This window comes from Ciconia boyciana, chromosome 29, assembly GCF_034638445.1.
Source record: "Ciconia boyciana chromosome 29, ASM3463844v1, whole genome shotgun sequence".
Lineage (NCBI taxonomy): Eukaryota > Metazoa > Chordata > Aves > Ciconiiformes > Ciconiidae > Ciconia > Ciconia boyciana.
Window position 1 is genome coordinate 576,749 of NC_132962.1, and position 24,458 is coordinate 601,206.

A 24,458-nucleotide genomic window follows, 5' to 3' on the forward strand; every position below is an offset into this window, starting at 1 on the left:
GTGATTGTCCAAACGCAATTCTTGTGTGGGCGGCCGAGAGTTGGGTGTGGACGTCGTGAGCCGGGGCTCCTACCGACACCGGGCACCGGGGGCACCGGGCGGCACCGGGGGCGGAGCCGGGCCTCCTCCCGACGCGGGGCACCGGGGGCACCGGGCGGCACCGGGGGGCACCGAGGGTGCAGAGCCGGGGCTCCTACCGGCACCGGGGGGGAGTAGAGCCGGGGCTCCTACCGACACCGGGCAGCACCGGGGGGTACCGGGTACCGGGGGGGGCAGAGCCGGGGGTCCCCACCGACAGCGGGCACCGAGGAGCACCGGACCGCGGCTCCCTACCGACAGCGGGGGGGCAGAGCCGGGGCTGCTACCCACACCGGGGCTCCTACCGACACCGGGGCACCGGGGAGGGGGCAGAGCCGGGGCTCCTACCGACACCGGGCAGCACCGGGCGGAGCCGGGGCTCCCTACCGACCCCGCGCACCGGGGGGGCACCGGGACCCTGCGGGGCAGACTGCGGGGCTCCCCCCCGACCCCCGGGACCGCGAAATAACCCCCCTCGGACCCCCCCTCGGCCCCCGGGACCGGAGGGGAGGGACCCCGGGTTCGCTACCGGCACCGGGAGGGGACGGAGCCCCGCCCCCCCCCCGCGGCAGGTGGTGCCGAGGCCCCGCCCCCTGGACCACGACTCCGCCCCTCATCTCCCCGGCCCCGCCTCCGGTACCCCCCGACCCCGCCCTCCCCAGGGCTCCCGGCCCCGCCCCGCTGCTCCCCCATTGGCCGAGCCGCCCCATTGGCGGGGAGAGGAGAGTGGGAAGGGCGAGCGCGCCGGCGGTGAATCCTTATTGGCTGTCAGGACCGGCGGGAGAAATCGCCCGGCTGTGATTGGCTGCGGAGGGCGGGGAGGGGGCGGGGAGGGCGGGTGCCGCGCGTCGGCGCGCGGCTGGCGATGTCATCAGTCCGGGCGAGCAGGAAGTGACGCGTCCACCAGGCGCCGCCCCCTCGGCGAGCGGCAGGAAGGGGGGGACCCGCCGGCGGCTGAGGGTGAGGGACGGGGGCGGGGCGGGGGGTGGCGGTACCGGGGAGCCTCCGGTCACCGCCGCCGCCCCGCCCGCCATGGCCGCCCCCGCCAACGCGCAGAGCGCCAGCAAGACCTGGGAGCTGAGCCTGTACGAGCTGCACCGCACCCCGCAGGTCTGGGGGGGCCGGGGAGGGGACACCCCCGGGGGGGGAGGGCACAGGGGCTGGCACCCCCACCCCCACCCCAAGGTGGGGGAAGGGGGACACCCCAGGTTTTAGGGGCTGGGGCAGCCCGGGGAGGAGAGCGCGGGGGGCACCCCCAAGGTGGGGGGCTGGGAGGGGTGAGGGCTGGCACCCTCGGGGAGGGGGCTGGGGGGCACCCTATGGGGGGGTGCTGTCACCCCACATCGTGGGGGTGGGTGCAGGGGGTGTCCCCAGGGCGGGGGCAGTGTGCTGTCCCCCCCCCCGCCCCAGGAGCTGAGCCAGATCGGGGGGACACAGCACCCCGTCACCCCACACCCCAGGGGAGCCGGGCGCCAGGGGGGTGTCCCCAGGGTGGGGGCAGCCTCCTGTCACCCCACACCCCAGGGGAGTGGGGCCGAGGGGGGTGTCCCCAGGCGGGGACGACGGCGTTGTGTCACCCACACCCCAGAGGAGCGGAGCCGGATGAGGGTGCCCCACACCAGGGGGCCCCAACGGCCGTGACACAATGTCCCCCGCGTGCGTGTGTCCCCCCCGCCTCGCAGGAAGCCATCATGGACGGGACGGAGATCGCGGTGTCCCCGCGCAGCCTCCACAGCGAGCTGATGTGCCCCATCTGCCTGGACATGCTGAAGAACACCATGACCACCAAGGAGTGCCTGCACCGCTTCTGCTCCGACTGTATCGTCACCGCCCTGCGCAGCGGGTACGGCCGGCCGGGGGGACGACGGCCTCACCGGCGGGGTGGGGGCGGTCCGCGCGTCACCCGTTGTCCCCTTTATCAGGAACAAGGAATGTCCCACGTGCCGGAAGAAGCTGGTTTCCAAACGATCCCTGCGACCGGATCCCAACTTTGACGCTCTGATCTCCAAGATCTACCCCAGCCGGGATGAGTACGAGGCCCACCAGGATCGCGTCCTGGCCAAGCTCAGCCGCCTCCACAACCAGCAGGCGCTCAGCAGCAGCATCGAGGAGGGGCTCAAGATGCAGGCGATGCACAGGTAGGACCCTCCCCCGCCCCGAAACCCCCTTCCCAGCGGGATCCTCCCCAAAGTCCTTTTCTTGAAAGCGGAGGTGGAGTTGATGGAGGAGTGGATGAGGAATTGGGTGGATGGTGGCATCCAGAGAGTTGTGGTCAACGGCTCCATGTCCGGATGGAAACCAGTGACGAGTGGTGTCCCTCAGGGGTCCATACTGGGACCAGTCCTGTTCCGTATCTTCATCAATTACAGGTGCCACCATCATCCCTTTGATGTGGTCCTCCACAACGTCCTCCTCCCCCAATTGGGTGGAGTTGGTGGATGAGGAATTGGGTGGATGGTGGTGGCCAGAGAGTTGTGGTCAACGGCTCCATGTCCAGATGGAGACCAGTGACAAGAGGTGTCCCTCAGGGGTCCATACTGGGACCAGTCCTGTTACGTATCTTCATCAATTACAGGTGCCACCATCATCCCTTTGATGTGGTCCTCCACAACGTGCTCCTCCCCCAATTGGAAGGAGTTGATGGATGGACCGTTAGGTGGATGAGGAGTTGGGTGGATGGTGGCATCCAGAGGGTTGTGGTCAACGCCTCCATGTCCGGATGGAGACCAGTGACAAGAGGTGTTCCTCAGGGGTCCATACTGGGACCAGTACTGTTCCGTATCTCCAGCAACATGTGCCACCATCGTTTCTTTGACGTGGTGCTCCACAACGTCCTCCTCCCCCAATTGGGTGGAGTTGGTGGATGAGGAATTGGGTGGATGGTGGCATCCAGAGAGTTGTGGTCAACGGCTCCATGTCCGGATGGAGACCAGTGACAAGAGGTGTTCCTCAGGGGTCCATACTGGGACCAGTACTGTTCCGTATCTCCAGCAACGACATGTGCCACCATCGTTTCTTTGACGTGGTGCTCCACAACGTCCTCCTCCCCCAATTGGGTGGAGTTGGTGGATGAGGAATTGGGTGGATGGTGGCGGCCAGAGGGTTGTGGTCAATGGCTCCATGTCCGGATGGAGACCAGTGACGAGTGGTGTCCCTCAGGGGTCCATACTGGGACCAGTACTGTTCCATATCTCCAGCAACGACATGTGCCACCATCGTTTCTTTGACGTGCTCCTCCACAACATCCTCCTCTCTCAATTGGGTGGAGTTGATGAACGGACCATTAAGTGGATGAGGAATTGGGTGGATGGTGGCATCCAGAGGGTTGTGGTCAACGCCTCCATGTCTGGATGGAGACCAGTGACAAGAGGCGTCCCTCAGGGGTCCATACTGGGACCAGTACTGTTCCATATCTCCAGCAACGACATGTGCCGCCATCATCTCTTTGACATGGTGCTCCACAACGTTCTCCTCTCTCAGTTGGGTGGAGTTGGGTGGATGAGGAGTTGGGTGGATGGTGGGATCCAGAGGGTTGTGGTCAACGCCTCCATGTCCGGATGGAGACCAGTGACAAGAGGTGTCCCTCAGGGGTCCATACTGGGACCAGTCCTGTTCCATATCTCCATCAACCACATAGATGGTGGGATCGAGGGCACCCTCAGCAACTGGGCAGGTGACCCCACGCTGAGCGGGGTGGTTGATACCCCGGAGGGAAGGGAACCATCCAGAGGGACCTGGACAGGGGGGCCCAAGTGAGGAACCTCACGAGGTTCAACCAGGCCAAGTGCGAGGTCCTGGGTGGGGGCAATCCCAAACACGGGCACAGGCTGGGGGATGAAGGGATGGAGAGTGGAGAAGGACGTGGTGGATGAAGAGCTGGACAGGAGCCAGCAATGTGCGCTGGCAGCCCAGAAAGCCAAGCGTCTCCTGGGCCGCATCAGAAGAAGCGTGGCCAGCAGGTCGAGGGAAGGGATGCTCCCCCTCTGCTCTGGTGAGACCCCCTGGAGCACTGCGGCCAGGGCTCCTCAGGACAAGGACATGGACCTGTTGGAGCAGGTCTAGAGGAGGCCACAGAGATGATCCGAGAGATGGGACACCTCTGCTGTGAGGAACGGCCGGTGAGACACCGGCCCGGGTTGCCCCGAGAGGTGGGAGACGCCCCATCCCTGGGAAGGTTCAAGGTGGGGTTGGACAGGGCTCTGAGGAACCTGCTCTAGGTGAAGACGTCCCTGCCCGTGGAGGAGGTGACCTTCAGAGGTCCCTTCCCCCCCAAACCCGTTCTCCACGGGGGGGTTGATCCCAGTCGCTCCCCGTTCGTATCCCGTAGGGCTCAGCGAGTGCGGAAGCTGCACCAGGAATCGGACAACGCCACGTTCAGCGGCGGAGAGGACAACTGCGACAGCCGTTCCCACCTCAGCAACGCCTCGGCTCCCAGCCACCCCGAGGCCGGACCCAGCCGGAAACGGTCCCGAGCTTCCGATGATTCCGGGCCCGATCCTGATCCCGAAACCTCTCACGAAGGGGGAGGGCGGGGCAGCCCCGAGCCGGGCGCGGAGCCGGGCAGCAGCGAGATCGAGCTGGTTTTCCGTCCGCATCCTCTTTTGGTGGAGAAGGGCGAGTACTCGCAGACACGGTGAGGGCAGGGACGCGGGCAGGGGCTGCGCCGGTACGGGCAGGGGCTCCCCGGTGCAGGCAGGGGCTGCCTGATGAGGGCAGGGGCTCCCTGGTGCGGGCAGGGGCTCTCACTGCTGCAGGCAGGGATGTGACAGCGGGCAGGGGCTCTCACCAGTGCAGGCAGGGATGCGACAGTGGGCAGGGGCTGCTTGATGAGGGCAGGGGCTCACCAGTGCAGGCAGGGATGCGACTGCAGGCAAGGGGCTCACCAGTGCAGGCAGGGATGTGACAGCAGGCAGGGGCTCTCACCAGTGCAGGCAGGGATGCGACAGTGGGCAAGGGGCTCACCAGTGCAGGCAGGGATGTGACAGCAGGCAGGGGCTCTCACCAGTGCAGGCAGGGATGTGACAGCAGGCAGGGGCTCCCCAGTGCAGGCAGGGATGCGACTGTGGGCAAGGGGCTCACCAGTGCAGGCAGGGATGTGACAGCGGGCAGGGGCTCCCCGGTGCAGGCAGGGATGCGACAGCGGGCAGGGGCTACCTGATGAGGGCAGGGGCTCACCAGTGCAGGCAGGGATGGAACAGTGGGCAGGGGCTCCCTGGTGCAGGCAGGGGCTCTCACCGCTGCAGGCAGGGGCTCCCTGGTGCGGGCAGGGATGGGACTGCGGGCAGGGGCTCACCAGTGCGGGCAGGGATGGGACTGCGGGCAGGGGCTCCCTGTGCAGGCAGGGGCTCCTGCACCCCCCCCCCCCCCCGAGACCCCTCCCGACTCGCCGGGGGTGGCGGGAAGCCTTCCTCCTCCTGCTGCCAGCCTCAGGCCTCCCTCCTCCTCCTCTGTCTTCCCCTTCTTTCCTTCCTCCCCTTCCCCCTCTTCCTCCTCCTCCTTTTCCTCCTCTCTTCCTTCTCCTCTTTCTCCTCCTTGTCCTTTCTCGTCCTCTTTCTCCGCCTCTTCCTCTCTCTCTTCATTCTGCTCTTTCTCTTCATCCTTCCTCTTCCTCCCCCCTCTTCCTTCTCCTCTTCCTCCTCCTCTCCCCTTCCTCTCCTCCTCCTCTCCCCTTCTCCTCCCTTCTTCCTCCCTCCTCTTTCTCCTCCTCCTTTTTCTTCTCTTGCTCCTCCTTCTCCTCCTTTCTCTTCTCCTCTTTCTCCTCTTCCTCTCCCCTTCTCCCTCTTCTTCCTCCCTCCTCTTTCTCCCCCTCCTCCTTCCTTCTTCTCTTCCTCCTCCCTTCTCCCTCTCTTCTTCCTCCCTCCTCTTTCTCCCCTTCCTCCTTTCTTCTCTTCCTCCTGTCTCTCTCTCTTCTTCTCCTCTTCCTCTCTTCCTTTCTCCTTTTCTCTTCCTCCTCCTGTCCTCCTCCTTCTCCTCCTCCTCCTCTCCCCTTCCCCTCACTCTTCTTCCTCCCTCCTTTCTCCTCCTCCTCTTCCTCCTCCCTTCCTCTTCCTCCTCCCTTCCTCTTCCTCCTCCCTTCCTCTTTCTCCTCCTCCTTCTGTCTCTCTCCTCCTCCTTCTGTCTCTCTCCTCCTCCTCTCCCCTTCCCCTCACTCTTCTTCCTCCCTCCTTCCTCCTCCCTTCCTCTTCCTCCTCCCTTCCTCTTCCTCCTCCCTTCCTCTTTCTCCTCCTCCTTCTGTCTCTCTCCTCCTCCTCTCCCCTTCCCCTCACTCTTCTTCCTCCCTCCTTTCTCCTCCTCCTCTTCCTCCTCCCTTCCTCTTCCTCCTCCTCCTTCTGTCTCTCTCCTCCTCCTCTCCCCTTCCCCTCACTCTTCTTCCTCCCTCCTTTCTCCTCCTCCTCTTCCGTCTCTTTCTCCTCTTCCTCCTCTCTTCTTCTTCTCTTCCTCCTTTCTCTTCTCCTCCTCTTTCTCCTCCCTTCCTCTTCTCTCTCTCCTCCTCCTCTCCCCTTCCCCTCCCCTCCCTCTCTTCTTCCTCCCTCCTCCTCCTCCTCGCGGCAGGTACGTCAAGACGACGGCCAACGCCACGGTCGACCACCTCTCCAAGTACCTGGCCCTGCGGATCGCGCTGGAGGAGGCCCCGGGGCCGGGCCCCGAGGCGGCGGCGGGGCTGGAGGAGGTGAGCGAGAAGCAGTACACCATCTACATCACCACCGCCGGCGGAGCCTTCACGGTACCGGGAGGGGGACACGGGGACACCGGGGAGGGGCTGGGGGCTTTGGGGGGGACACCGGGGGTCACCTCGTTTCTCTCCCTGTTTCTCGCCCCCCCCCCCCCCCCCAGACCCTCAACGGGTCCCTGACGCTGGAGCTGGTGAACGAGAAGTACTGGAAGGTCAGCAAACCCCTGGAGCTCTACTACGCGCCCACCAAGGAGCAGAAGTAGGGGGGGCGGGGACACCCCAGGACCCCCTGCCCCCGGGACCCCCCGAGGCCCTTGGGGTCCCTCAGGACCCCCTGGGGTTCCCCCCCCTGTCCCCGTGGCCTGGCTGGGGGCTCCTGGGGGGGGGGGGGGGTGTCCTGAAGGTGTTTCCCTCTCTGTGGGGCGACGCTTGGGGGGGACACACACACATGGGACAGGCCCCTGTCACCTGTGGGGGAGGGGAAGGGGGGGTGACAGTCGCAGTGTGTCCCCACCGCCCCCCCCCAGGGAAGGACTGGGACAGGGATGGTCACCCACTGGTGGCAATGGTGGGTGGGGGGACGGTCCCAGTGTGTTCCCCTCCCCAGGAGGGATTTGGGGGACACACAGGCCCCCCAGTCACCCACTGGAGAAGTGGGGGTGACAGCCCCAGGCCCCTGCTGGGGGGGCAATCCCAGTGCCCCCAGGGACAGTGGGGGTTAGCAACTGGGGAAGGGGAGGGGTGACAGTCCCCTGTGTCCCCAGGGAAAGTGGGGGGGGGGGTGTCTGAGGTCCTTGGGACCCCCCTTAACTGCGGGGGGGTGGGGAGCCCCCAAAGCAGGGTGACCCCCCCACTGTGTGTGTGTGTCCCCAAGTCACCCCGGGGTGGGGGGGGGACACAACAACGCTGTCCTGGGTCAGGGGGACCAAAGTCCGTGGGGCTCTGGGGGAGGGGTCCCCCAGTGCCTGCCCCCCCCCTCTTTGGGGTGGGGGGCCCAGAGGTGACACCCAGGGGGTCCCACTGTGTGGGGGACGCTGACCCCCCCCTCCCCCAGTGTCTCCCCCACCCCCGGGCCTCATCTCACCCCCTCCCCACGGGTGGCAGACGGCGTCACCGCAGGGGACGGCACCTTCTACCCTTTGTCCCCCACCCGGGGGACACACACCCCCACGGTGGCTGTCCCCACCCCCAGGACCCTCCCCCACCCCTTGGACCCCCTCACCCCTTTGAGCCCCCCTGCAATAAAGCATCGCTCGGGGCCCTCCTGCACCTCTCGTCCTTTATCCACGCGTGGCGGGGGGGGGGGGTGGTGTTGTCACCCTCAGGGGGTGACAGCGGTTGTGTGGGGGGGGGGACACACAGACGGACAGACAGACGGACCGATATCCCCCCCCCCCCCTCTAGAAGTTGGGCTTGTGCTTCTTGAGCTCCACCATGAGGTGGTGGATGTTGATGAGCTCGGCGCGGGCGGGGAGGGAGCGGAGGGGGGGCTGCGCCAGCACCTTGTGGAAACGGTGGTAATACTGGATCAACTGCGTCAGGGCACCCTGGGGAGAGGCGGGGAGGTCAGGGATCCCCCAAATCCCTTAGGACCCCCCCCAAATCCCTTAGGACCCCCCCCCAAATCCCACCTGGATGATGCCGGTGCCGTTCTTGAAGTTGCTGAAGGAACGCATGACGTCCTGGCTGAGCGACTCCACCGACGCTTTCCAAGTGCTGGAGAAACCCCGAGCCAGTTGGGTGACGCGAGCTGAAGTGGGGGGGGACACACACACACAGAGAGAGGACCCTAAGGACCCCCCCAGGGTGCTGGAAAAGGGGGTGGGGGGTCCCCAAAATTCTTTACCCTCCTCGCCGCGCAGCCGCTCCAGCTGCCCCTTCTCCAGCAGCGCCTCGGCTTCCTTGACGAAGGCGATCATCCCGCCGAAGGGGGGGGAGAGGATCTCCTCGATGAACTCCTGCGGGAAGGGATGGTGATATCCCCCCCCCCCAAAACAAAAGGGGACCCCAAAAATGTAGGGGGGAGCCCCAAAAATGTCAGGGGAGGGGGGGGGCGCACGCTTACCTGGGTGCGGGCAGAGAGGAGCTGCTGGAAGCCCTCCACCTCCTTGCTCTCCTCCACCGCTCGCTCCTGGGGGGTGAGATGGGGGGGGACACGACGACACACACGCACATTTTGAGGGGTTCCCCCTTAAATTTGGGGGTACCCCCTGGGTTTGGGGGGCGGGGGGGGGGTCGTTACCATGAGGACGCCCAGCATCATGTCGTAGTTGTTAATGAGGAAGATGAGCTGCTCCTTGCGGGAGGAGAACTCGGCCGCCACGCGCAGCACGAAGTTCTCCACCTCCACCTGGGGGATGACGACACCGGGGGGGGGGTTTTGGGGGTCCCCCCAAAAATTTAGGGGGGGATCCCTAAGTTCCTCCTTGCCCCCAATACCTGGAGCTGCCCCAGCAGCGCGTGGGTCTTCTCGTTAGGGAAGGTCTGGTTGATGCTGACGATGGCGGAGGAGAACTCGGCGTAGCGGCGGGTGATCTGGGGGGGTTTGGGGGTGCGGGGTGAGGGTGGGGCACAGGGGGACCCCAAACCCCCCATTGCCCCTCTCCCCCCATACGTAGTGGGGTCGGGTATCGAGGAACCCCAATTTCTGGGGGTCGGTGGTCTGGATGCTTTGGATGTTGAGCTCCAGGATGTGCTCGAAGCGAGGCCACAGGATCTCCAGCAGCGTGTCCCAGTACCTGGGGGGGGGCAGGCACGGATTTTGGGGTGCCGGTGGGATTTGGGGGTGCCGGTGGGATTTGGGGGGGTCCCCAAGCTTCGCCCTCCCCACTCACTTATCGACGGCGGGGATGTTGCGCTTGGCCATGATGGCTTTGAAGCGCAGGACGACGTGGATGCAGAGGAAGACGGCGATGCTGTCGTAGCAGTCGGAGACGTAGGTTTCCATGTGCTTCTGCAACGCCAGAGGGGTGTCGGCGGCTTTGGGGGGTGGGGAGCCCCCCAAAAAACTCCCCCAGCCCCCCCAAAAACTCACCAGGAACATACTCAAGGTCTTGCCCATGACGGCGTTGAAAAGATCCTGGGCGCTGGGACCCGTCACCATAAAAAAATCGCAGAGGAATAAATACTCGCGGCAACTGTTGTCCAGGAGAGCGTAGTGCTGGCTGCGGAACAGCGACTCGAAGGGGTACTACGGACGGACAGAGGGACGGACAGAGGTCAGGACGCCCCCCTCCCTCCCGCCGCGTTCCCTCGACCCCCCCCCGGACTCACCCGCACGTCGCTCTTCTGCGCGGCGTGGGGTACGATGATGGGACCCTCCAGCTCGGCCGCCCCGATGACGCTGCCGCGGTTGCCCAGGGTGAAGACGGTGTTACGGTTCTTCAGCGACGGTTTCGAGAAGAAGCGTGGCGGCGGGGGAAGGGGACGGGGGTCAAGGCGATAACGGGGTGTCCCCAGACCCCCCTCCCCCCCCCCAAATCCCCCCCATCATCCCGTGTCCCCCCCCACAACCCCAGGATATCTTTTTTGGCCGTGTCCTCCACGCCCATGAGATCGTCCTTCTCCGCCACCTCCTCGTACTGCGGGGACAAAACGGAGGGGGTCAGCACCCGAAGCGTGTGCCCCCAGCCCCCAACGTCCCCCAGCCCCCAACATCCCCCCCAAACCCCACCTGGATCTTCATGAGGCGACTGGTATAAGATTTGAAGTAGGAGAGATAAATCTTGCTCATGGTGTCCACGTACTGCTCCCGCAGCTCCTGCGCCACCACCCGCTCGTTGCCCAGTAAGAACTGGTAGAAAAACCTGGCGGGGATGTGGGGAGAAGTTGGGGTACCCCCTTTCCCCGCACCCCTCTTTCCTTCCGCAGCCCCAACGCCCCACCTGTACTTCAACAAGGCGTTCTGAGGGATCTGGTAGTTGGTCATGGGCTTGCGGAAGGAGTAAATCTTCTGCAGGACGAACTCCCGGATCTTAGTGACGGCCTTGGGGGGGGACGACGGGGACACAGGGATGGGTTGGGGGGTGCTGAGGGGGTCCCTTGGGTGCTGAGGGGGTCCCCTGGGTGCTGAGGGGGTCCCCTGGGTGCTGAGGGGGGTCGTCGTCACCTTAATTTTGAGTTTCTCCAGGACGTGCTGGACGTCGGCGCAGGCCACGGTCTCGCGGAAGGCCTGCTCCTTCACCGAGTTGATTTTCCCGTTCAGCTCCTGCAGCTGCTCCAAGAATTCCGGCTCCGTCACCGGCACCTCCAAGATGGTGCTACGGGGGTGACAAAGAGGTGACACGAGGCCGCGGGAGGTGACAAACGCCTCCTCTCGTTGTCCCCCCCCGCATCCCACCTGATCATGGCGGCGGGGACCACCAGCTCATCCAGGAGCTGGCCCAGCTGCCGCCGCACGGCCCGGCGGTTCTTCAGCCGCAAGTTCATGGCCACCGACTGCTCCTGCAGCGTCCGGATTTCGGAGCTGATGCTGCTCAGGTCGCACTGGAAAGCGCCCAACATCTGCTCCATGCGCTGGGGAGGGGGGGGACAGGGAGGGGTGAGGGGACAGCGAGGGCTCGGGGGCCACCTTGGGGACACCCGGGGCCACCCCCGTCCCACCCCTCACCTCCAAGATGGCGTCGCAAGCGGTGATCTGGTTGTGCAGCGAGGCGATGTTCTCGCTCTCCTTGATGTCTGCGAGGGCGGGTAAAGGACGTGGGGACGCGTCGGGGACACGATGGGGACGCGTCGGGGACACGATGGGGACGCGTCGGGGACACGATGGGGACGGCCACCCCCCCACGGCCCCCCCCCAAACGAAGGATACAGTCGCGGATGGAGGCGCGCTCGACCTCCTGCAGCTCCAGCTCCACCTGCTTGGAGTACTGCCGCAGGTCCACGCCCTGCGGGGACAGCCGCGTCACCGGGAGGGGACACGCCGTGGGGCTGGGGACGCTATGGGGCAGGGTGTTTCGGGGTGGGGGGGGACACACACACACATATGACAACGGGTGACAAGAGCCACTCACCGTCTTCAGGGCCTCCTGCACCAGCGCGTCCTCCAGGTTGGCCTGGATGTGAACTGGGGGGGACACACACCCCGCAGGCGCTGGATGTCACCGCTGTCCCCATGTCACCCCCCAAACTGCTCCTGTCCCCGTGTCACCCCCCAAACTGCTCCTGCCCCCCGCCCCACCCCCCATGCTGGGGGTCACCTGTCCCCTATCAGCCCCCCGGTATTCCCACCCCCAAAACACCCCCGTGTCCCCCCAACTGTCCCCTGGTGTCCCCACATCCCTCCAGAACCCCCCGTGTCCCCTCCCCCGGTCCCCCATCTTGTGCCCCCCTCAACTGCTCCCCTGGGGTTCCCCCTTCCCATCACCGCTTGTGTGTGTCCCCCCCATCACTGCTCCCCCATGTGTCCCCCCCCCGGACACCCCCATGTCCCCCCCCCGTGTCCCCCCGGTCCCCCACCGTCCACTTCATCCAGCACCAGGTCCTCCCCCCCCAGGTCCAGCTCGGGGTCGGGGGGGCCGGGGCCCAGCTCCGCCTCCAGCTCCGCCTCCAGCGCCGGCTCCGACACCCGAACCTGCGGCAGAAGCGGCGGCGGCTCAGCCCGGGCCGGGCCCTTCCCGGTGCCGGTGCCGGTGCCGGTGCCGGTGCCGCCGCCGCCGCCGCCGCCCCCCGGCCCTTCCCGCTCCTACCGCCGCCTCGGCCGCCATGGCTGCCGCCTCTGTCACGTGACGGGTGCTGCCCCGCCCGCCGCGCTGACGTTACTTCCGGCCCGGCCGCTACTTCCGCCTTTCTGTTCTAGCCGGCGGGAGGAGGAGGCCGCAGCCATGGTGGGCGCCGGCGGCATCGGCCGCCATCGGGGCCCGGGGAGGGCGAGGGGGCGGCGGGGAGGGAGCGGGGGAGCGGCGGGGGACACGGGGGGACCGGGAGGGGGGAGGGATGGCGGCGGGAAGGGAAGGGATGGCGGCGGCGTGGGGCCGGACTTCCCCCTCCCGGTGGCGGCCATGTCCCCGCCGGTGGCCATCCCCCCCCGTGACCGTGTCCCCAGTCCCTGATCCTCCCCTCCCGGTGACCGCCTTCCCCCGCCCGTGACCGTGTCCCTCCCCGTGGCCGTGTCCCTCCCCCGTGACCATATGTGTCCCTCCCCGGTCACCGTGGCCCCCCCGTGACCGTGTCCCTCCCCCGTGCCCATCCCCATCCCCTCCGTGCCCGTGGACCCCCCACCCGTGCCCATATCCCCATCCCCAGTGACTGTGTCCCCTCCCTCCCCGTGACTGTCCCCAACCCCTGGTGGCCGTGTCGTCCCCCCCCCGTGACCGTGTCGTGTCCCCCCCCGTGACCGTGTCTTCCCCCCCGTGACCGTGTCCCTCCCCCGTGACCGTGTCCCCCCGTGACCGTGTCCCCCCAGTCTCTCGTCATCCCCGAGAAGTTCCAGCACATCCTTCGCGTCCTCAACACCAACATCGACGGCCGCCGCAAAATCGCCTTTGCCATCACCGCCATCAAGGTGAGGGGACACCAGGGGACACGGGGGGGTGACACGGGTGACAAGGGTGACACGACCCCCCCACCCCCCTTTTTTTTGCCCCCCCCAGGGCGTGGGGCGCCGCTACGCCCACGTCGTGCTGCGCAAAGCCGACATCGACCTCACCAAGCGGGCGGGCGAGCTGACCGAGGACGAGGTGAGCGCTTTGGGGGGGGACGGGACACGGGGACATTTCGGGGGGGGTTGGGGACATTTTGGCGGGGCGGGGATGTCACTTTGTCACCCGTAACGTCCCCCGAAGGTGGAGCGGGTGATCACCATCATGCAGAACCCCCGGCAGTACAAGATCCCCGACTGGTTCCTCAACCGGCAGAAGGACGTGAAGGACGGGAAGTACAGCCAGGTGAGGGGGACGGGGACACCCCCCGCTGTCCCCTCCTGTGTCCCCCCCCCCTCCCCGATGTCCCCTGACGTCCCCCGGTGTCCCCTCTCCCCGTAGGTGCTGGCCAACGGCTTGGACAATAAATTGCGGGAGGATTTGGAGCGGCTGAAGAAAATCCGGGCGCATCGGGGACTGCGGCACTTCTGGGGGTGAGCCGGGGGGGGGTTTGGGGACACCGGGTGGGGTTTGGGGACACCGGGGAGGTCACGGGGACACGGGAGGTGACGCTGGGGGATGAGGTCCCTGATGCCACTGTCCCACCCCCCATGCAAGAGCAAGGGGCTGTGGTGCTTCTGGGGGTGAAGGGGGGCTTGGGGACACTGGGGGGGTTTGGGGACACTGGGGGGTTTGGGGACACCGGGGAGGTCACGGAGACATGGGAGGTGACGCTGGGGGATGAGGTCCCTGATGCCACTGTCCCACCCCCCATGCAAGAGCAAGGGGGCTGTGGTGCTTCTGGGGGTGAATGGGGGGTTTGGGGACACTGGGGGGTTTGGGGACACTGGGAGGGGTTTGGGGACACCAAGGAGGGGTTTGGGGACACCGGGTGGGGTTTGGGGACACGGGGGAGGTCAGGGGGACACGGGAGGTGACGCTGGGGGATGAGGTCCCTGATGCCACTGTCCCACCCCCCCCCATGCAAGAGCAAGGGGGCTGTGGTGCTTCTGGGGGTGAAGGGGGGTTTGGGGACACTGGGAGGGGTTTGGGGACACCAAGGGGGGGGTTTGGGGACACCCGGGAGGTCACGGGGACACGGGAGGTGACGCTGGGGGATGAGGTCCCTGATGCCACTGTCCCACCCCCCCCCATGCAAGAGCAAGGGGGCTGTGGTGCTTCTGGGGTGAAGGGGGGTTTGGGGACACTGGGGGTTTGGGGACACTGGGAGGGGTTTGGGGACACCGGGGGGACACAGGGACATGGGGACAGGTGACACTTGGGGACAGGGTGGCTGCGGTGGCCTGCGTCCCCACCCCCATGCGCGAGGGAGCTGCGGCGCTTCTGGGGGTGAAGGGGCAAGGTTGGGGACATCAAGGGGGGTTGGGGACATCAAGGGGGGTGGGGACATCAAGGGGGTCTTGGGGGCCAGCGGGGGAGGTGACACTCGGGGACGGGGTCCCTGAGGCCACTCGTGTCCCCGCAGGCTGCGCGTGCGAGGCCAGCACACCAAGACGACCGGCCGGCGGGGCCGCACCGTCGGCGTCTCCAAGAAGAAGTGACGGGGGGGAGGGGACAATAAAAGTGACGCCGGTGGTGACAGAGGTGACAGCGTGTGTCTGGGCGGGGCTCGCACGAGGACGCGGCCTCGCACGAGGATGGGGGGGGGTTGAGCGTCGCACGAGGAGGGGACCTGGCAGAGGGAGGGGAAGGGGGACAAGGACGGGGTTTCACGGCGGGAGGGGGTCTCGCACGAGGATGGGGTCTCGCACGAGGACCTTGCACGAGGACACGGGGTCTCGCACGAGGACCTCGCACGAGGATGAGGCTTCGTGCAAAGGTGGGGCCTCGGAGGCCGACAGGGTCTCGCACAAGGACATGGGGTCTCGCACGAGGACGGGGATCTTGCACGAGGATGGGGCCTCGGAGGTCGACGGAGCCTCGCACGAGGATGCGGCCTCGCACAAGGGCGGGGGCTTGCATGAGGACCTCGTATGGTGACACAGGTCCTTGCACGAGGACGGGCCCTTGCACAAGGATGGGGCCTCGGAGGTCGACGGAGCCTCGCACGAGGGCAGGGGCTCAGAGGAGGACCTCGCACGAGGATGCGGGTCCTTGCACGAGGAGGAGGCTTTGTGCAAAGATGGGGTCTTGCACGAGGACCTGGTCTTGCACGAGGATGCAGCCTTGCACGAGGAGCTCGCACAGGGACGTGGGGCCTTGCACGAGGACGGGGGCTCGCATGAGGCTGCGGCCTCGCACAAGGACCTCGCACGGGGACACAGGTCCTTGCACGAGGACGAGGCTCCATGCAAGGATGGGGCCTTGGAGTCTACGGGGTCTTGCACGAGGACACAGCCTCGCACGAGGACCTTGCATGAGGACGCAGGGCGTTGCACAAGGATGGACGGGGTCTTGCACGAGGATGGGGCCTCGGAGGTCGATGGAGCCTCGCACGAGGATGCAGCCTTGCACGAGGGCACGGGGCCTCGCACGAGGACAGGGCCTCGAAGGTCGATGGGGCCTCACATGAGGACGCGGCCTCGCACGAGGACCTTGCACAGGGACGTGGGCCCTTGCACGAAGACAGGGTCTCGCACGAGGATGGGGCCGCGCATGAGGATGCAGCCCCGCACGGGGACGCGGGGCCTTGCACGAGGAGGAGCCTTCGGGCAAGGATGGGGCCTTGCACGGGGGCCTTGCACGAGGACCACTCGCCCTAGGAGGGGCAGCGGGGCTTCGGGGTGTGCAAGCCCCGCCCCTCCCCGCTGCCGCTAGTGTGCAAGCCCCGCCCACCCGCCGTCGCGCGTGTGCAAGGGAAGGCCGCGCTGCCGTCCCTCGGCTGCCTCAACAAAGATGGCGGCGCTGGCGCCCCAAGCCGCCCTCAACAAACATGGCCGCGCTCCCCCGCCCCTCCCCGCCGCCCTCAACCAACATGGCGGCGCCGCTGTGCCCAACGCCTCGCCTGCCCGCTACCAACATGGCGGCGCCGGCTTCGCCCTTCCGGCGCGCCGCTGCGCTCTGATTGGCTTCCCTCTTTGCCCTCCCCGCTTTCTGATTGGCCGCGGCGCCGGAAGGGCGGGCGGGGACCGCACGTGGCGGGGCATGGCGGCGGCGGCGGCGGCGGGGAAGGACGGGCGGTCCCGCACCGGCCCCGGGCGGCAACGGGCCGGGCCGGGCCCCGCAGCCACCGGCCATGGCGGGGAGCAGAGGGACGGCGGCAGCGTGTCCGGGGTAGGGCGGGGGGTGCCGGTACCGGGAGGGGGGTGCCGGTGCTTCCCCCCGGTGCTAGCCCCGTCTCTCCGCAGAGGAAGGACCCGTTCCCCGGGCCCGCCCCGCTGCCCCGGCCCCGGGTGAAGCGGTTCCTGCGGGGGACGAAGGAGAAGGCGGTGAGAGGGGGCGGGGGAACCGGGGGAGGGGGAGGGGACAGTGGGGGAGGGGAGGAGAGCGGGGGCGGGGGCTTGGGGGGAGAACCGGGGGGGACACACGACAGTGGGGGAGGGGAGCTGGAGAGGGAGGGAGGACTTGGGGGGCCTGGAGGGGAGGGAAAGGGGGAGGGAGGGCTTGGGGGGACAATGGGGAGCGGGGGGAGATATTGGGGGTCCTTGGTATGGGGAGGGGCAGGAGGGTTTGGGGGGTGGGTTTGGGGGACACACACGCAGGAATTGGGGTGGGGGGCCCCCACCTCACACCCCACCCCCCAAAAAAAAGCCCCGGGCCAGCAGCCAGCGCCTGCGGTGGCACCTGAAGTGCTTGGGGAGCGGGAGGAGGCGGCGGCCGCCCGGGCGGCTCGGCTGGACCTGCTGCTGCCCGAGGAGCCGGGGTGAGTCCCTGTCCCCCCCCCGTGTCCCCTCTGTCCCCCCCCCGCGTCCCCTCTGTCCCTCACCTCCCCCCTCTTTAACGTCCCCCAGGTTCCTGGAGGCCGACCCCGGCGAGGACACCTGCACCGTCACCCAAGGGGACATCGCCGAGGCCGTGGACATCGCCAGCGCCGCCAAGGTGGCGTGGGGACATCTGGGGGGGGGGACATTTGGGGAGGGGACATTTTGGGGGGGGTCTCACCTGTGTGTGTCCCCCCCCCTCCCGCAGCACTTTGAGCTGAGGCTGGAGCAGTTCGGGCCGTACCGGCTGGATTACACCCGCAACGGGCGGTGAGCGGGGCCGGGCTGGGGTGTCCCCCCCCCCCCCACTTTGTCACCCCCTTTGTCACCCCCCTGTCACCTCCCGTCACCTCCCGTCCCCTCCCCGTCCCGCAGGCACCTGCTGCTGGGGGGCCGGCGGGGCCACGTGGCCGCCATGGACTGGCAGACGAAGGCGCTGATGTGCGAGATCAACGTGATGGAGACGGTGACGGACGTGGCGTGAGTGCGGCGGGGGGGGACACACACGACACGCACACGCGTGTGCGGCGCCCCGGGGTAGCCCACGCGCAGAGGCGGGGGCGCGGGCGAGCGAAGGCGCGGCCCGCGTGAGCGTGCGGGGCCGGGGAGGCGCGGGCGAACGCTTTGTGCGGGTCACGTGTTGCGTCGGGCACGCGTGTGCAAACCCCCCCCCGCCCCGTGCAGAGTCAGGCACACGTGTGTAAACCCCGTGTGCTGTTACACACCCCTGTGCAAACCCCCCGTGCAGCCCAGCACACGCGTGCAAACCCCACAGAGCCGTGCACACGCGTGCAAACCCCACACAGAGCCATGCACACGCGTGCAAACCCCACACAGAGCCACGCACACGCGTGCAACCCCCCCATGCAGCCCAGCACACGCGTGCAAATCCCCCCGTGCAGCCACGCACACGCCTGCAAACCCCACACAGAGCCATGCACACGCGTGCAAACCCCGTGCCCAGCCATGCACATGCGTGTAAATCCCGTGTGCTGTTACACACCCCTGTGCAAACCCCCCCGTGCAGCCAGGCACACGCGTGCAACCCCCCGTGCAGCCCAGCACACGTGTGCAACCCCCACACAGAGCCACGCACACGTGTGCAACCCCCCCATGCAGCCCAGCACACGCGTGCAAACCCCCCACAGAGCCATGGACACGCGTGCAAACCCCCTGTGCAGCCAGGCACACGCGTGCAAACCCCCGTGCAGCCACGCACATGTGTGCAAACCCCGTGCAGCCACGCACACGTGTGCAACCCCCCATGCAGCCCAGCACACGTGTGCAAACCCCCGTGCAGCCCAGTACACGCCTGCAACCCCCACACAGAGCCACGCACACGTGTGCAAACCCCCCGTGCAGCCACGCACACGTGTGCAAACCCCCGTGCAGCCAGGCACACGCGTGCAAACCCCCACAGAGCCACGCACACGCGTGCAAACCCCCCTGTGCAGCCACGCACACGCATGCAACCCCCGTGCAGCCCAGCACACGTGCAAACCCCCTGTGCAGCCACGCACACGCGTGCAAACCCCCACAGAGCCACGCACACGCGTGCAAACCCCTGTGCAGCCCGGCACACGTGTGCAACCCCCGTGCAGCCCGGCACACGCGTGCAAACCCCCACAGAGCCACGCACACGCGTGCAAACCCCCTGTGCAGCCCGGCACACGTGTGCAACCCCCGTGCAGCCACGCACACGTGTGCAAACCCCCACAGAGCCACGCACACGCGTGCAAACCCCGTGTGCTGTTACACCCCCTGTGCAAACCCCGCTGTGCCGAGCCACGCACACGCATGCAAACCCCCCATGCAGCCCAGCACACGCGTGCAAACCCCACACAGAGCCGTGCACACGCGTGCAAACCCCACACAGAGCCACGCACACGCGTGCAAACCCCCGTGCAGCCCAGCACACGTGCAAACCCCCTGTGCAGCCACGCACACGCGTGCAAACCCCACACAGAGCCACGCACACGCGTGCAACCCCCATGCAGCCCAGCACACGTGTGCAAACCCCCGTGCAGCCCGGCACATGCGTGCAAACCCCACACAGCCACGCACACGCATGCAACCGCCCTGTTGCAGCCCAGCACACGCGTGCAAACCCCCCACAGAGCCACGCACACGCATGCAACCGCCCTGTTGCAGCCCAGCACACGCATGCAACCCCCACACAGAGCCACGCACACGCGTGCAAACCCCCCGTGCAGCCACGCACACGCGTGCAACCCCCCGTTGCAGCCCAGCACACGCATGCAAACCCCCCATGCAGCCCAGCACACGTGCAACCCCCGTGCAGCCACGCACACGCGTGCAAACCCCACACAGAGCCACGCACACGCGTGCAAACCCCCTGTGCAGCCCGGCACACGTGTGCAACCCCCCCGTGCAGCCACGCACACGCGTGCAAACCCCACACAGAGCCACGCACACGCGTGCAAACCCCCTGTGCAGCCCGGCACACGTGTGCAACCCCGTGCAGCCTGGCACACGCGTGCAAACCCCCCACAGAGCCACGCACACGCGTGCGAACCCCGTGTGCTGTTACACCCCCCTGTGCAAACCCCGCCGTGCCGAGCCACGCACACGCGTGCAAACCCACCCTTGCCCAGAGCCACGCACGCGCGCGCACCCTCTCCCGCCGCCGCCCCGCGTCCCCTCCGCCGCGTCCCCTCCGCCGCGTCACCTCCCCGCGTCCCCTCGCAGGTGGCTGCACGCGGAGACGCTGCTGGCGGTGGCCCAGCGCCGCTGGCTCCACGTCTACGACAACCAAGGCCTGGAGCTCAACTGCCTCAAGGGCTTCCCCGGGGTCCTGCGCCTCCAGTTCCTGCCCTACCACTTCCTCCTGGCCACCGCGGTGGGTGCTCGCCCGGACCCCCCGCGTCCGCGCCGGGGCTCGGTGAAGTTTTTGGGGGGGTCTCACCCCCCCCCCCCTCCATTTTAATTTTTTGGTAGAATGAGAAGGGGTTCCTGCAGTACCTCGACGTTTCGGTGGGGAAGGAGGTGGCCGCGCTCTGCACCCGCGGCGGACGCTTGGCCGTCATGGCGCAGAATCCGGCCAACGCCGTCGTCCACCTGGGTCACAGCAACGGTGAGACCCCCCCCCCAAAAAAAATAACCCCACCGGGGGGGGGGGGGAGGTATTTTACACCCGCAAACCTCAATCGCGTCCTCGTCCCCAGGGACGGTGACGCTGTGGAGCCCCACCACGCCGGAACCGCTGGTGCGGATGCTGTGCCACCGCGGAGCCGTGCGGGCGCTGGCCGTCGACCCCACCGGCACGTGAGGACGGGGGATGGGGTTTTTTGGGGGTCGGGGGTCCCAGGTGACGGCGTCACCCCCCCCCCTTTTGCGTCCCGCTCAGGTACATGGCGTCGGCGGGGCTGGACCGCAAGCTGCGGGTGTGGGACCTGCGGACGTACGGAACGCTGCGGGAGCTGGTGCTGCCGCGGGGCGCCGGGGAGCTCGCCTTCAGCCAGCGCGGGCTGCTGGCCGCCGCCTGCGGTGACCTGGTGCAGGTACGGACCCCCCCCCACCCCACCCCACCCACCCCCCCGAAATCGCGCACCCTAAAACCCACCTCGTTTCCCCCCCCCAAGATCTACAAGGGGGTGGCGAAGGAGCTGCCCCCCGGCCCTACCTCTGCCACCGCCCGCCGCGGCCGCCCCACGGCCTTCGCTTCTGCCCCTTCGAGGACGTCCTGGGCGCCGGGCACGGCCACGGCTTCACCAGCATCCTGGTGCCAGGTAGGGTGGCCCCCACCCACCCAAGGGTGCCGGGGTGGGGTCAGACCCCCAACCCGTTGTCCCCCCGCGGCAGGCGCCGGCGAGGCCAATTTGGACGCGCTGGAGAGCAACCCCTACCGCAGCCGGCGGCAGCGGCAGGAGTGGGAGGTGAAGGCGCTGCTGGAGAAGGTAATTTGGGGGGGGGGAGCCCCCCAATCTGCTGCTGACCCCCCCGAAATTGCGGCCGAGCCCCCAAATCTGCTGGTGACCCCCAAATCTGCTGGTGACCCCCGAAATGTGCTGCTGATTCCCTCCCCCCCCCCAATCTGCTGCTGACCCCCGAAATTGCGGACGAGCCCCAGATCTGCTGGTGACCCCCCCAAATCTGCTGGTGGCCCCCCCAGAAGTGCTGGTGAGCCCCTAAACTGTTGCTCAGCCCCCCAAATTGCAGCTGAGCCCCCAAAACTGCCGGGGGGCCCCAAATCTGCTGGTGACCCCCCAAAAGTGCTGCTGATTCCCTCCCCCCAATCTGCTGCTGACCCCTGAAATTGCAGCCAAGCCCCCAAATCTGCTGGTGACCCCCAAACCTGCTGGTGACCCCTCCAAATCCACTGGTGACCCCCAAAATTGCAGCTGAGCCCCTAAATCTGCTGGGGGCCCCTCAAATCTGCTGGTGACCCCCCAAAAGTGCTGCTGATTCCCTCCCCCCAATCTGCTGCTGACCCCCCGAAATTGCGGCCAAGCCCCAAATCTGCTGGTGACCCCCAAATCTGATGGTGACCCCCAAAAGTGCTGGTGACCCCCAAAGTGCTGCTGAGCCCCTAAACTGTTGCTCAGCCCCCCCCAAATTGCAGCTGAGCCCCAAAACTGCCGGGGGGCCCCCAAATCTGCTGGTGACCCCCAAAGTGCTGCTGATTCCCCCCCCCAATCTGCTGCTGACCCCCGAAATTGCGGCCGAGCCCCAAAACTGCCAGGGGGCCCCTCAAATCTGCTGGTGACCCCCCCAAACCTGCTGCTGACCCCTAAAGTGTTGCTGACCCCCCAAACTCCTGGGGGGCCCTCAAAAGTGCAGCTGACCCCCCAAATGCTGCTGCTCCCCAAAATGCTGCTGACCCCCCCGAAAAGCGCAGCTGATCCCTAAACTGGTGCTGACCCCCCAAAAATGCTGCTGACCCCCAAAGTGCTGGGGGCCCCCAAAAATGCTGCTGACCCCCCAAAATGCTGTTGCCCCCCAAAAGCGCAGCCGATCCTCTAAACTGGTGCTGAGGTCCCCCAAAAGTGCAGCTGACCCCCAAAAGTGCTGGGGGGCCCCAAATCTGCTGCTGACCCCCAAACTGACAGTGCCCCCCTCTTTGCCCCCCCCAGATCCCGGCGGAGCTGATCACGCTGGATCCGGCCCGGCTGGGGCGCGTGGACACGGCCAGCCTGCAGCAGAAGCGGGAGGAGCGGATCCAACGCCTGGTACCGGGGGACCCCCCTCACCCCCACCCCCACAACAGGATTTTGGGGTGTAGCCCCCCAAACCCCACTGATCCCATCCCCCCCCCCAAGGGCTTCGACCCCCAGGCCAAGGCCAAGTTCAAGCCGCGGCGGCGGGCGAAGGGCAGCGACCTCCTGCACCGCAAGCGGAAGGTGGCTCACGAAGAGCAGCGGGTGCGTCTGGGGACCCCTCGAACCCCCAAATTATTTGGGGGGTCCCCTTGCTTCATTTTACCCCCCCAGGCTGTCATTCGGCAGAGCGTGGAGCAACGGGAGCAGGCGAGGAAGGAGAAGAGGAAGGAGAAAGGGGCGGCCCCCCCCCAAAAACGGGGGGCCCTCGACCGCTTCAAGAAATAAATTGGGGGGGGGATCCCTATGGGGGTCCCCACTGTCTGTGCCCCCCCCCTGCTACGGCTGTCCCCAATGTGTCATCGTCCCCCACCCCGGGGGTCCCCAATGTGTGTGTCCCCCCCCTGCTGTGGGGGGCCTCGGTGCATCTCCCCCCCAAAACTATTGGGGTCCCCCCACACTATGGGGTCCCCCATGGGGGTCCCCAGGGTTTGCGTCCCCCGCTCTGGGGGTCCCCAACACCCCCCCATTATTAAAGCCTCCCTGCACCCGGTCCGGGCCCTGCTGTCCCCGTGTCCCCCCCAAAGCCAAGGGCCACCGCGGGTGTCACCGGCCCTGTGGCATTTATTGCCCTGTCCCCATGCGGTGGCCTCGTCCCCACGCGATGGCGGCGTCACCGCGCGACGTCTTTGTCCCTGCGCGACGGCGGTGTCACCGCTCAAAGTCCTTGTCCCCGCGCGATGGCGTTGTCCCTGCGCGACGGCGTTGTCCCCGCGCGACGTCCTCGTCACCGCGCGACGTCTTTGTCCCCGCGCGACGGCGTCGTCACCGCGCGACGGCCTCGTCACCGCGCGATGTCTTTGTCCCCGCGCGACGGCGTCGTCACCGCGCGACGGCCTCGTCACCGCGCGATGTCTTTGTCCCCGCGCGACGGCGTCGTCACTGTTGCGCCGAGGCTGGGCCCTGGGGACACCACAGCGGTGCAGCCCGGTGCTGCTGGAGGGCGATGTCCTTGTCACCGCTGCACTGGGGACACCGCAGCTCCGTGTAACGTCCTCGTCCCCGCCGCACCGGGCCTCGGGGACGCCGCGGCCTTGGGGACGCTGCTCGAGGCTGGGCAGCGTCCTCGTCACCGGTGCAACGGGGACGCTGCAGCCCGTCGCTGCTGGAACCCCTCGAACGCGCGCAGCCCCGCGCCACGTCCTCGTCCTTGTCACCGGGGCTGCTCCTTCCCGACACCGCAGCCCCACGCCACGTCCTCGTCCCCGTCACATCGGTGCCCGTCCTTCCCGACACCGCAGCCCCACGCCACGTCCTCGTCCCCGTCACATCGGTGTCCGTCCTTCCCGACGCCGCAGCCCCACGCGACGTCCTCGTCCTTGTGACATCGGTGCCCGTCCTTCCCGACACCGCAGCCCCACGCGACGTCCTCGTCCTTGTCACCGGGGCTGCTCCTTCCCGACGCCGCAGCCCCACGCGACGTCCTCGTCCCCGTCACATCGGTGCCCGTCCTTCCCGACACCGCAGCCCCACGTGACGTCCTCGTCCTTGTCACCGGGGCTGCTCCTTCCCGACGCCGCAGCCCCACGCGACGTCCTCGTCCCCGTCACATCGGTGCCCGTCCTTCCCGACACCGCAGCCCCACGCGACGTCCTTGTCCCCGTCACATTGGTGCCCGTCCTTCCCGACACCACAGCCCCACGCGACGTCCTCGTCCTTGTCACCGGGGCTGCTCCTTCCCGACGCCGCAGCCCCACGCGACGTCCTCGTCCTTGTCACATCGGTGCCCGTCCTTCCCGACACCCCACGCCACGTCCTCGTCCCCGTCACATCGGTGCCCGTCCTTCCCGACGCCTACAACCCCGCGCCACGTCCTCGTCCCCGCCGCGCCGCCGTCACTGCCAAAGCCACTCGCTGGCGGCCAGCGCCTTGCACCGCAGCAGGCCCAGCGCCCGCTGCAACCCGCTGCAAG

At 67.5% G+C, this 24,458-nt stretch overlaps 4 protein-coding genes across 6 annotated transcripts; 3 read left to right on the forward strand and 1 right to left on the reverse strand.

The window, feature by feature from the left end:
• The first annotated feature begins 970 nt into the window (after positions 1 to 970).
• RING1 (ring finger protein 1) lies at positions 971 to 7,025 on the forward strand. Of its 2 annotated transcripts, none has more exons than XM_072848016.1 (6): positions 971 to 1,188; positions 1,761 to 1,921; positions 2,001 to 2,216; positions 4,406 to 4,711; positions 6,631 to 6,748; positions 6,913 to 7,025. In XM_072848016.1, the coding sequence occupies exons 1-6, from the start codon at positions 1,111 to 1,113 to the stop codon at positions 7,012 to 7,014; spliced, it is 981 nt and encodes a 326-aa protein (XP_072704117.1). In that variant the 5' UTR covers positions 971 to 1,110; the 3' UTR covers positions 7,015 to 7,025. The 2 variants fall into 2 exon arrangements, with proteins under 2 accessions (XP_072704117.1, XP_072704116.1); XM_072848015.1 differs by having other exon boundaries at positions 972 to 1,188; positions 6,631 to 6,802.
• Positions 7,026 to 8,075: 1,050 nt separating this feature from the next.
• On the reverse strand, positions 8,076 to 12,489 carry VPS52 (VPS52 subunit of GARP complex). Of its 2 annotated transcripts, none has more exons than XM_072847903.1 (20): positions 12,439 to 12,489; positions 12,209 to 12,323; positions 11,764 to 11,816; positions 11,562 to 11,637; positions 11,361 to 11,428; positions 11,091 to 11,266; positions 10,860 to 11,010; positions 10,636 to 10,736; positions 10,425 to 10,557; positions 10,275 to 10,332; positions 10,025 to 10,158; positions 9,786 to 9,941; positions 9,586 to 9,704; positions 9,366 to 9,489; positions 9,191 to 9,286; positions 8,994 to 9,101; positions 8,817 to 8,882; positions 8,598 to 8,709; positions 8,383 to 8,501; positions 8,076 to 8,298 (listed from the first exon to the last, which is right to left on the reverse strand). In XM_072847903.1, the coding sequence occupies exons 1-20, from the start codon at positions 12,454 to 12,456 to the stop codon at positions 8,152 to 8,154; spliced, it is 2,130 nt and encodes a 709-aa protein (XP_072704004.1). In that variant the 5' UTR covers positions 12,457 to 12,489; the 3' UTR covers positions 8,076 to 8,151. The 2 variants fall into 2 exon arrangements, with proteins under 2 accessions (XP_072704004.1, XP_072704005.1); XM_072847904.1 differs by having other exon boundaries at positions 8,155 to 8,298; positions 8,383 to 8,467.
• RPS18 (ribosomal protein S18) lies at positions 12,423 to 14,929 on the forward strand. Its single transcript, XM_072848123.1, has 6 exons — positions 12,423 to 12,576; positions 13,155 to 13,253; positions 13,342 to 13,428; positions 13,534 to 13,635; positions 13,732 to 13,823; positions 14,816 to 14,929. Exons 1-6 carry the CDS (start codon positions 12,574 to 12,576, stop codon positions 14,889 to 14,891), a joined length of 459 nt encoding a protein of 152 aa, XP_072704224.1. The 5' UTR covers positions 12,423 to 12,573; the 3' UTR covers positions 14,892 to 14,929.
• A 158-nt stretch (positions 14,930 to 15,087) lies between these two features.
• Positions 15,088 to 22,839, forward strand: WDR46 (WD repeat domain 46). The gene is given in 17 exon segments (XM_072847836.1): positions 15,088 to 15,321; positions 16,053 to 16,563; positions 16,638 to 16,718; positions 17,041 to 17,152; positions 17,241 to 17,328; positions 17,419 to 17,480; positions 17,586 to 17,690; positions 19,920 to 20,070; positions 20,169 to 20,304; positions 20,396 to 20,495; positions 20,578 to 20,731; positions 20,813 to 20,840; positions 20,843 to 20,959; positions 21,033 to 21,127; positions 22,304 to 22,399; positions 22,490 to 22,591; positions 22,661 to 22,839. Coding segments are annotated over 17 exon segments (2,286 nt in total). The 3' UTR covers positions 22,775 to 22,839.
• Positions 22,840 to 24,458: the final 1,619 nt, after the last annotated feature.

Excerpts from the sequence above, each read along its gene's own strand:
- RING1 (XM_072848015.1), top strand. The coding sequence starts at position 1,111 with ATGGCCGCCCCCGCCAACGCGCAGAGCGCCAGCAAGACCTGGGAGCTG. Across the intron at positions 1,189-1,760 it reads AGCTGCACCGCACCCCGCAG|GAAGCCATCATGGACGGGAC; the intron begins GTCTGGGGGGGC and ends CCCGCCTCGCAG. Across the intron at positions 4,712-6,630 it reads GGCGAGTACTCGCAGACACG|GTACGTCAAGACGACGGCCA; the intron begins GTGAGGGCAGGG and ends TCCTCGCGGCAG.
- VPS52 (XM_072847903.1), bottom strand. Across the intron at positions 11,011-11,090 it reads GTCCCCGCCGCCATGATCAG|CACCATCTTGGAGGTGCCGG; the intron begins GTGGGATGCGGG and ends TCACCCCCGTAG. Across the intron at positions 8,710-8,816 it reads TCCTCTCTGCCCGCACCCAG|GAGTTCATCGAGGAGATCCT; the intron begins GTAAGCGTGCGC and ends CCCTTCCCGCAG.
- RPS18 (XM_072848123.1), top strand. Across the intron at positions 13,636-13,731 it reads AGGACGGGAAGTACAGCCAG|GTGCTGGCCAACGGCTTGGA; the intron begins GTGAGGGGGACG and ends CTCTCCCCGTAG. Across the intron at positions 13,824-14,815 it reads GGACTGCGGCACTTCTGGGG|GCTGCGCGTGCGAGGCCAGC; the intron begins GTGAGCCGGGGG and ends GTGTCCCCGCAG.